Source organism: Pan troglodytes, chromosome 23 (genome assembly GCF_028858775.2).
Source record: "Pan troglodytes isolate AG18354 chromosome 23, NHGRI_mPanTro3-v2.0_pri, whole genome shotgun sequence".
In the NCBI taxonomy this organism is placed as follows: domain Eukaryota; kingdom Metazoa; phylum Chordata; class Mammalia; order Primates; family Hominidae; genus Pan; species Pan troglodytes.
The window spans coordinates 39,697,164-39,707,614 of NC_086016.1; the positions used below are offsets into that span (position 1 = coordinate 39,697,164).

The window sequence follows — 10,451 nt, forward strand, 5'->3', positions numbered from 1 at the left end:
CTGGAATGCAGTGGCATGATCACAGCTCAGTGCAGCCTCAAACTTCTGGGCTTGAGTGATCCTCCCACCTCAGCCTCCCAAGTCGCTGGACTATAGGAGTATGTCACCACGCCTGGCTAATTTTTAATTTTTTGTAGAGACAGGGTCTTACCATGTTGCCCTACTGTCTGTCGCCAGGCTGGAGTGCAGCAGTGCAATCTCGGCTCACTGCAACCCTCCCGGGTTCAAGTGATTCTTCTGCCTCAGCCTCCCAAGTAGCTGGGACTACAGGCGTGTGCCACCACGCCCAGCTAATTTTTGTATTTTTAGTAGACATGGGGTTTCACCATGTTGGCCAGGATGGTCTTGATCTCTTGACCTCGTGATCCGCCCGCCTCAGCCTTCCAAAGTGCTGGGATTACAGGCGTGAGTCACCGCGCCCGGCCTGAGCCTTCGCTTTTCATCTCCAACCACTCTGGGTGGGAGTGGAGCCCTGGCAAACCAAGCAGGTCGAAGCCTGGGACTGGGAGAAGACAGACCAGCTGCAGAAGGTGACTCTCTGGGCACCTTCAGCCAGGGTGATGCCTCTACCCAGGAAGGTGCCAAAGGTGGCTTTAAGGCACTGCCACTAAGGGGCAGAAGCAGCTGGTCAGAGGTGCAGTCCAGTACCCTAAGGGAGCCCCCTGCGTTGCTCTGGGCCACAGAACTGAAAGGCCAGGCCTGCAGTTTAAGGGTAACTTCCAGCCGGGCGCGGTGGCTCACGCCTGTAATCCCAGCACTTTGGGAGGCCGAGGTGGGTGGATCACCTGAGGTCAGGAGTTTGAGACCAGCCTGACCAACATGGAGAAACCCCATCTCTACTAAAAATACAAAATTAGCGGGGCATGGTGGCACATGCCTATAATCCCAGCTACTAGGGAGGCTAAGGAAGGAGAATCGCTTGCACCTGGGAGGCGGAGGTTGCAGTGAGCCGAGATCGTGCCATTGCACTCCAGCCTGGGTAACAAGAGTGAAACTCCGTCTCAAAAAAAAAAAAAAAAAAAAAAAGGTAACTTCCTCTCAGGATCCCACATAGATTTCCCAAGCAGAGGAGCTGTATGGAATGAACTCAGCATTCTGGAGTGCTGCACTTAACTGCCTGCCTCCTTCCAAAACTCAGAGTCAGGATACAAAGATCAGCTGGCCGTGTTGGCAGGTGCCAGTAATCCTAGCTACTCCCGAGGCTGAGGCAGGAGAATCGCTTGAACCTGGGAGGTGGAGACTGCAGTGAGCCGAGATCACAACACTGCACTCTAGCCTGGGTGACAAGAGCGAAACTCTGTCTCAGAAAAAAAAAAAAAAAAAAAAGCGGATGAAGGATTCTGGCATACAATCCAAGTGACTAAAAATCCCCTTCAGGCGTTGTTTCACTGCAATCTTTCACAACCATGCCCTCATTCTCAGTCAAGGATGTTATTATACACTCATTCCACCTTTGGGCAAAGTGAGGCACAAAGAGGGAAGATGGCTTGTGCAGAAAACACATGTATGCGTGCCTTATGTTAAGACAAACTTTACATAATTCACTTCCTCACAATCACAGCTGTCAAGGTTTAGTCCACGGACCAGCAGCATTAGCATCACCTGAGAACCTGCTAGAAACGGAAATCCACTCAGAAACCTCTATCGGATCAGAAACTCTGGGGTGGGGCCCAGCGATCCAGGTTTTTAGCAAGCCCTCTAGGGGATTCTGATGTATGCCAAAGTTCGAGAACCAGTGTCTACAACAACCCTACGAAGCTACTATACTTTCCCTTATTTTACAAATAGGGTGAGGCACCGCGAAGACCACTTGTCTGGGACCACACAGCTGTAGGTGTGATGCCAGTATACAAATCCAGGCAGTTTGGCTCCCTCTTGGAGACTACCAACGAGTTGACATCAGAATCTAAAGTAGGGGCCGGCACGGTGGCTCACGCCTGTAATCCCGGCACTTTGGGAGGCCGAGATGGGAGGACCACTTGCGGTCAGGAGTTCAAGCAGCCTGGTCAACATGGTGAAAACTTGTCTCTACTAAAAAGGCAAAAATTAGGGAGTATGGTGGCGCACACCTGTAATCCCGGTTACTCAGGAGGCTGAGGTGGAGAATTGCTTGAACCTGGGAGGCAGGGGTTGCAATGAACCGACATCCGCCACTGAACTCCAGCCTGGACGACAGAGCGAGACTCCATCTCAAAAGCAATAATAATAAATTAAAGGAAAAAAAAATCCAAAGTAGGGTTAGTACAGGAAATTTGGGCCATTCACGAGTAACTCCATATTGAGTGTGTGCCAGGCACAGTCCTAGGCAGTGGGGTCCAGGGGACCTCGCTCTCATTGAAGCGAGGCTGGGGAGGGGCTGGAGCTGGGAGTCACGGAGAGATCAGGGACCAGCGCGTCATGCATGGGAAGAGGGAAGAAAAGGAGCTGGGAGGTCCCTTTAAAAGGCTGGGCCTGGTGGACGGAACTTCGGTGCGACGCTAAAGTGTGCGCCCGGGAGGATGAGTAGGCTACACCCGGAAGTGTCTTCAGGGAGAGGAAGCTGGCGGCCTCACTGCTATGGGCCGCAACAAGAAGAAGAAGCGAGATGGTGACGACCGGCGGCCCAGGCTCGTTCTTAGCTTCGACGAGGAGAAGAGGCGGTGAGTGGCAAAGCCGGACCGGACTCCCCTCGAGCTGTTCTTCGCGGCCAAGGCCAGGTCTGGGGCCGAGCACGCTCCCGCCGAGGGCTCTTCCGGTCCCGCCCTCTGGCGTGGCTAGAGAACCCCTCTCGGCCTCCCAGCCCGCGTTCCCGCTTCTCCCTTCTCGGCCGCCACCTTCTCCCTTCTTGACCTCCCCACCTCGCCTAGTGTCTCTGCGCCGCCAGACAGCCGGAAGCTCGGGTCTCAGAGCAGTGGCTTCGACCACCCTAGCCCAGCCCAGTCCATCGGTCCGGCACACAGCAGGCGCCCAGCCGTGGTTGATAAATGATGAGCCAATGAAATGAGAGTGGCTGAAGTTCATTCATTCGCTCCCTAGACATTTATTGGGCTCCTTTGGTGTGCCAGGTCCCGTATCAGGAAGCGGAACCTCTGAGCCTCAGCGTCTGGCCAGACAAATAAATGGCACATGGTAGCGGGTCAGCGAAAAGCCCAGTGCTGGACTGTGGGACAAAATGGGAACAGAGCAGCTAGCACTGTGGAGATGAGAAGGGGCTGAGATCAGACCGAGGGAAGGAGGTAGGGAAATGCTGGGCATCATCAGGAAACTCCTAGCGTGCATCAACAGGCCCTACAGGCGAGTTTAGGGTCAGGTGTCCTGGGGACATGGGTGTTGGTCCAGTGCAGGGTTTCCGAAGGTCTGGATGGTGGTGGCCCTGAAAACCCTGTTGAGAGAGTAATGAGGTTTGCAGGTGTGGAAGGGGTTACCTCATGTACTGTGTGTGGCCCCCCCACCCGCCCCACAGCCTGGCCCTGTTGCCTGAACCTGAGATCCCTGGAGAGTATTGAGTGGAAAGAGGCAGTATCTCCCTTATTTTCCTAAATGTATCCTTTCTCTAACCTTGGGCAAGTAACCTAGACTCTGTGACTCAACGTTCCCATCTGTAAAATGGAGATTGATACCCACCGCACAGGTTATTGTGAGGGTTTTTTGTTTGTTTGTTTTTGAGACGGAGTCTGTGTCGTCCAGGCTGGAGTGCAGTGGCATGATCTCTGCTCACTGCAACCTCCGCCTGCCAGGTTCAAGCAATTCTCCCCGCTCAGCCTCCCAAGTAGCTGGGACTACAGGCATGCGCCACCAAGCCCAGCTAATTTTTGTGTTTTTAGTAGACACGGAGTTTCACCATGTTTGCCAGGCTGGTCTTGAACTCCTGGCCTCATGTGATCTGCCCACCTCGACCTTCCAAAGTACTGGGATTACAGGCGTGAGCCACCATGCCTGGCCATTGTTGTGAAGGTTAAATGAGCTAATACTTACACTTTTTTGGAATGGTGCCTAGCACATAGTGAGCGCGGCATTAGCCATTTTTCTCCTAGAGCAAGCCCTTCTCTCCTTGTATAATGACTCTCCTGTCTCTGCCGGCTTCCTTCCTGTAGGGAGTACCTGACAGGCTTCCACAAGCGGAAGGTCGAGCGAAAGAAGGCAGCCATTGAAGAGATTAAGCAGCGGCTGAAAGAGGAGCAGAGGAAGCTTCGGGAGGAGGTGCGCAGGGGGAAGGTGGGAGGGAGGTCTTTGATTCTTAGGGCACTTGCAGCCTTGGATTTCCCTAATAGAGGCAGCTGCTGGCATGGGGCGGTGTGTGTGTGGGCAGGACTGGGGAATAGTTTATACAGGTGGAGACTCTGTGGGCCTGGGTCTGGGAGTGATGGAAGATGGAGTCTCCTCCTGATCTTGCAGTATGGATCATGGTCTCCCTCACCCTGGGGGTGATTAATACCCCAGCCTGAGAGGCCATACTCACTGTGTTCCCTGCCTGTGTGGTTTCAGCGCCACCAGGAATACTTGAAGATGCTGGCAGAGAGAGAAGAGGCTCTGGGTAAGTGGCATGCTTGCCCTGACCTGGAGAACAGCTGATGGGCCTGGTTTATACCCTTGGTGGGTGGAAGGGATAGAAGCTGACCTCCTTGGCCCTAGGGATCTTGGGGGGTACCCTGGGGCCAGGGGTGGTCCTAAGCACCTCTAAGTGCAAGTGGAACAGAGACCAGGAGAAGGAGTCCCAAACCCCATGGTTAACCAAGTCTGAGCAGAGAGCCCAGTTTTTAAGGATGGAAAGGACTAGGGGTGGAGGGGAGGGACAGCAGTAGCTGTCACAGAGGGTTTGTCTGACATGGGGACCAACTAGAGCATGAAGGAAACGGGATCATTCACAACATTCATCCACAGACCGGGCTCTACAGCCAGTGATCTTGTGGATGCGCTCCACGTCCACAGAGTAGAGGGGGCATTGCACTCCAGGGCGGGAGGGAGGCTGGAGCCTGGTCACTCGTTCCCGTGACTGAGGCCAGGTCTGTGTCCACCCCCACAGAGGAGGCAGATGAGCTGGAACGGTTGGTGACAGCAAAGACGGAGTCGGTGCAGTATGACCACCCCAACCACACAGTCACCGTGACCACCATCAGTGACCTGGACCTCTCGGGGGCCCGGCTGCTCGGGCTGACCCCACCTGAGGTGGGTCCCAGTCTCAGCCCTGGGAGGAAGGGGCTTGGGGGCAGACCAGCTGGTCAGGGTTGCTCAGTGCTGGCCCATGTCATGGGTATCCCACTGCCAGCCCTGGGAAGAAGGGGCGTGGGGGCAGACTGGCTTGTCGGGGTTGCTCAGTGCTGGCCCATGTTGTGGGTACCCCACTGCCGGGCCTCCTTCCCTTTGGACCCTTCATTCCCTGCTTCCGGGGTGCTGCAAAGACCAGCCCCACTGCTGAGCGGCTGAGGAGCTTGGGCAGGCTCCTTCACCTTGCCTGCTTCCCTTTCTCCATCAGTGAACTGGGGGTTGCTGATGGTGGCACCTGCCTTGTGGGATTAGTATGAGGGTGAAAGTGGTTAATCCATGTGAGTCACCTGGCACAGTGCCCAGCCGTGTCATAAGTGCTTCACAAAAGGTAGCCGTTTGTTGTGATCGTTCCCTTTGTGCGATTCGCAGCCCTGGCGCGTCTGTGTGCACTAAGTGGGTTTTCAACCTGTGGGTTGTGAATCATGAGTAGGTTGCAACCAGCATAAAAAATATATATAATTGAAAATATCCGAAAGTGTCATGTTAAATATTGTTTCATGAGACAGCTGTTTCCACTGGAGTTGTATCTGGGTGTGCCTAAGAATTTATGGACATATATGCACACAGTTACGATATAAAACACATTTCCTTGTGTGGGTTACTGTGTTCTTAAGTCCTGGAGCCACTCCCCTATCACATCCATACTGATCTCAGGGCCAGGCATGGTGGCTCACGCCTGTAATCCCGGCATTTTGGGAGGCCAAGGCGGGCATATCACCTGGGGTCAGGAGTTTGAGACCAGCCTGGCCAACATGGTGAAACCCCGTCTCTACTAAAAGTACAAAAATTAGCCAGGGGGCCAGGCACAGTGGCTCATGCCTGTAATCCCAGCACTTTGGGAGGCCGAGGCGGGCGAATCACCTGAGGTTGGGAGTTCGAGACCAGCCTGACCAACATGGAGAAACCCTGTCTCTACTAAAAATACAAAATTAGCTGGGTGTGGTGGCACGTGCCTGTAATCCCAGCTACTCGGGAGGCTGAAGCAGGAGAATAGCTTGAACCTGGGAGGTGGAGGTTGTGGTGAGCCGAGATCATGCCATTGCACTCCAGCCTGGGCAAAAAGAGCAAAACTCCGTCTCAAAAAAAACTTAGCCAGGCGTGGTGGCGTGCACCTGTAATCCCAGCTACTTGGGAGGCTGAGGCAGGAGAATTGCTTGAACTCAGGAGGCGCAGGTTGCAGTGAGCCAAGATTGTGCCACTGCACTCCAGCCTGGGTGACAGAGCGAGACTCCATCTCAAAAAACAAAACAAAACAAAACCATACTGATCTCACACCGGTCTTTCATTTTATGCTCACTATTCTGCAAGTTCTGATACAAAGACAAGTCTTGTCCCCGTTTTGCTAGGATTTTCATTCCTGAATGTTTAAGTATGTCCTGGAAGCTTCTAGGGGCAGGAAAGGGTTTGGAAACAGACCTTCCCCTGTGTAATCCTTGCTTTAGGGCAGATAGACTGTTCTTCCATCCGAAGCCTTCTCTAGTCCCAACCCAGGCCTGTGATGCAGCAGGGCGCGCCACCACTTGCCAGAGCCATGGTGGCTCGGGGTGCCCAGCCCAGGTCCCCCCAGCTACTGCTCCATGTAAGTCATTGTCTTGTGCCTCTTTAGGGAGGGGCTGGAGACAGGTCTGAGGAGGAGGCGTCATCCACGGAGAAACCAACCAAAGCCTTGCCCAGGAAGTCCAGAGACCCCCTGCTCTCTCAGCGGTGAGTCTTGGCCTGCTGCCTCCCCGGTCCCACCCCTCCTGGCTGGCAGTAGTGACCTGGCCCTTAGGGTGGTGTGGAGCAGGTGTAGGGCCCGGAGCAGCCCTCTGCTTTGCCTGTCCAGTGATCCTCTGCCTCTCCTCATTGCCCCGTCCTGTCCCACCCACTCCTGATAGTGTCTGACCTCCAGTGCTTTTCCTGCCTGGGTGAAGGGCCTGTGTCTCTGAGCTGAGTTGCTGGCAGGCACTCTGGAGGTAGAGCAGGCCAACTCTGGCATGAACTTGGCGGTCCTGGCATTCGCAACCTGTCCTGACATCCCCTCCGTGAGCCAGGTGGTGAGTCACCCCACAATGCAATCTTAAGCTGAGGCTTTCTGCCCTCCCCTAGGATCTCCGCCCTCACAGCATCACTGCATGCACACAGCCGCAAAAAGGTCAACAGGAAACATCCCCGACGGGCCCAGGACTCCAAAAAGCCCCCAAGGGCCACTCGTACCAGCAAGGCCCAGCGCCGCCGTCTCACAGGCAAAGCGCGGCACAGCGGGGAGTGAGACCGAGAACGAAGCGGTGCCCCAGTCTAGGCTGCGGGGACCTGTCCTTGCTCAGCTTGGCTGTCCCTGTAGCCCAGCCTGCACCTAGGTAATGACTGCACAGCTCAAGGTTGGGAAGCCAGGACCTCTCTGGCCTGGGGCCAGCTGCCTTTGCCTGGGGTTTGAATTCCGGAAGGAGCAGGCAGCTGAGAGCAGGCCTCCCCCAGGAAGAGCCTTCAGAGCCACGTGGGGGCATCTTCCCAAATGTGCACCCCACCTGGCACTCATCAGATTTGTGGAACTCATCAGAGATTTGTGCGCTTGTGATTTGTTTGTCCTTGATACCACGCACAAGGGCAGGTTTTTGGGGTGGTGGAAATGGCCAGGGCCCATGGGTCTGTCTCCAGCAGTTAGCCCTGTGGCTGCAATAAAGTACAGTTCTCCCTGTGTTAAGATCCTAACCAGGGTTAAGGATCAGTGTGTCCGTTGCTAGAATCCAGAGCCCACCTGCTGCTCTGAAAAGCAGGCTCCTGAGGCCAGTGGGGGAGCAGTGCCCCCCATGCCCTTCACCGAGGAGCCTCTGTGCCTGTCCCTTGTCCTCGGCCCCAGGAGTCTCCTCAACTGACACTGAAGTGGTGGAAGCAGTTGAGTCCCAGGTCATCCCCCATCACCACACTGGGGCAGCGTCCCCAGGCTTCCAGCAGCTCCCAGGTGGGTCCCAACGTGGAAGGATTAATTAATTCTTTCTAAAGCAGTTGCAGCCGGGCTTGGTGGCTCACGCCTGTAATCCCAGCACTTTGGGAGGCCCAGGCGGGCAGATCACTTAAGGTCGGGAGCTCGAGACCAGCCTGGCCAACATGGTGAAACCCTGTCTCTACTAAAAATGCAAAAATTAGCCAGGTGTGGTGGCACACGCGTGTAATCCCAGCTACTTGGGAGGCTGAGGTGGAAGAATCACTTGAACCCTGGAGGCGGAGGCTGCAGTGAGCCGAGATCACGCCATTGCACTCCAGCCTGGGCAACGTTGTGACCTTGTCTCAAAAAAAAACTAAAAAATAAAGCAGTTGCATCTTGACTCGTACAAAAGTAGCCCCCACCAGAGTAGACCCTGCGGGTGCCAGCTAGAACTCCACAAGGGGCCATGTCTTCACACTCCTTCCACATGGATGAGTTGATGGAAACCCTGTCCCTTCCTTGTCCCAGCTTGTCAGTCCTGGGCAGGAGAGAATTTCAGGTTGTGCCTTGGTTAGAGGAGCTGTGTTGGGTCCTAAACACTAGGACCACAAAGGGGAGTGAACTGTGTTCCCAGGGCTTGCTGACGCCCATGGACTATGGAGTCAGGATGACAGGACAGTGCGGTGAGGGGCATCTGCGACAGGACTGCGGGCTCTACCCGCCCTGATGTGGGAGCTCCTGGAGCGGGGGTGAGCAGTGAGCCAGGGTCTGCATGGCTGTCCTCTCTCCACAGCCAACAGCCAGGCCTTGCAGTGGGGCAGGCTTAGTGACTGTGCCTCAGTTATGCTGTACCTGGGAGTGGGCAGGCCCTCTCCCATGTCACCATCAAAACCCACTGATGAAGGCTGGTGGGAGTCTGAGGGCTGCACCTGGGTATGGTGAGTTCCCCTTAGGGATTGTGCTGAGCGCCTTGGCCTGGCCTCTTGGCACTGCCCACCTGCTCTCCCTGCCACCAAGTTGTCTTCCCCGGGTGGCATGTGCCACTTGGCTGCCTCGTGCCTGGGCACAGTGGTGCCTATTATGGGCCCTCCAGGTGGCTCTGGTGCTCAGCCTGCTGTGAGCAGGAACAGCTGAGTCCCAGGGGTTCTTGCACACAGCAGGGCTCGGGTTTGAATCCAGGCTCTGCTGCTTGGTCGCTGCATGAGCTTCTGCTGTGCTGACCTCTCTGGTTTGTCTCGTCATGTGTAAGGTGACACCAGATACCTACCTCTTAGGGCTGCCCCGAGACTAAAATAAGACCATGTGCATGAACCACTTACCAAAGTGCCTGTTGCTCTCCAGGTGTGCCTACCGCATGTTGCCGCTGCTGTTTCTGCTGGGACGTCTGACTCCAGTTCCTTCTCCCCTCTCCAGTGACAAGGTCATTTACAACTTACATTTACAATTTATAGTGTTTACCAGTATTAAATTCTCAGCCACTCCTTTCCATGTGTGCCTTCATTTCTTCCAGCAGACCAGGGAAGTTGAGTCACAGTGATTTGACCAATTCTAGGATCAGGGTGGTGGATTCAGAGCCCTCTGGAGAACTTGTCTTTTCTCCAGGAGCCCCTCACCATTGCTGTGGAGGCACCTGGGCTCCTTCCTCCTGTCGCTCTCCAGAGTTGGGCCTCTGAGAGATTTATGAAGAAGAGTTAAGTTTAGCTGCATATACTCTAAAACAAAATTGAAAAACAACTGGCTTGTGTAAAAGAGTTCCCAGGTTAACAAAGATGGGAGGTTCCCAGCCTGGAGCTGGGAAGGCTGGAGGCTGGGATGCCGGGCTTCTAACTCTATGCTGTGTTCTATGTTGTGTGCCATTTTCAACACATGTCCCCTGCCTCACAGCACAAGGTGGCTGCTTGAGCTGCAGCCATTATGTCTGCATTTCAGCCAGCAGGAAAGAAAAGGGGATGAAGAAGAACATGCCCCTCCTTTTGAAAACATTTAGGGCCAGGTGTGGTGGCTCACGCCTGTAATCCCAGCACTTTGGGAGGCCAAGGCGGGTGGATCACCTGAGGTCGGGAGTTCGAGACCAGCCTGACCAACATGGAGAAACCCCTGTCTCTACTAAAAATACAAAATTAGCTGGGTGTGGTGGCGCATGCCTGTAATCCCAGCTACTCGAGAGGCTGAGCCAGGAGAATTGCTTGAACCTGGGAGGTGGAGGTTGCGGTGAGCCGAGATCATGCCATTGCACTCCAGCCTTGGCAACAAGTGTGAAACTCCGTCTCAAAAAAAGAAAAAAGAAAAAAAAATTGGCACG

General features: G+C 54.7%; 1 protein-coding gene across 4 annotated transcripts; it reads left to right on the forward strand.

The window, feature by feature from the left end:
• Window positions 1-1,760: 1,760 nt before the first annotated feature.
• NOL12 (nucleolar protein 12) lies at window positions 1,761-9,712 on the forward strand. 4 transcript variants are annotated; one of them, XM_063807817.1, is made up of 7 exons: window positions 1,761-2,639; window positions 4,074-4,179; window positions 4,465-4,513; window positions 5,003-5,145; window positions 6,851-6,948; window positions 7,333-7,583; window positions 9,491-9,633. In XM_063807817.1, exons 1-6 carry the CDS (start codon window positions 2,557-2,559, stop codon window positions 7,493-7,495), a joined length of 642 nt encoding a protein of 213 aa, XP_063663887.1. In that variant the 5' UTR covers window positions 1,761-2,556; the 3' UTR covers window positions 7,496-7,583; window positions 9,491-9,633. The 4 variants fall into 4 exon arrangements, with proteins under 4 accessions (XP_063663887.1, XP_063663888.1, XP_009436634.3 ...); XM_063807818.1 differs by having other exon boundaries at window positions 2,485-2,639; window positions 7,333-9,087; XM_009438359.5 differs by having other exon boundaries at window positions 2,485-2,639; window positions 7,333-8,185.
• The last annotated feature ends 739 nt before the right edge of the window (window positions 9,713-10,451 follow it).

Coding starts and splice junctions, on each gene's coding strand:
- NOL12 (XM_054675783.2), top strand. CDS start 2,557: ATGGGCCGCAACAAGAAGAAGAAGCGAGATGGTGACGACCGGCGGCCC. Junction 4,180..4,464: donor AGAGGAAGCTTCGGGAGGAG/GTGCGCAGGGGG, acceptor GTGTGGTTTCAG/CGCCACCAGGAATACTTGAA. Junction 6,949..9,490: donor GACCCCCTGCTCTCTCAGCG/GTGAGTCTTGGC, acceptor GTTGCTCTCCAG/GTGTGCCTACCGCATGTTGC.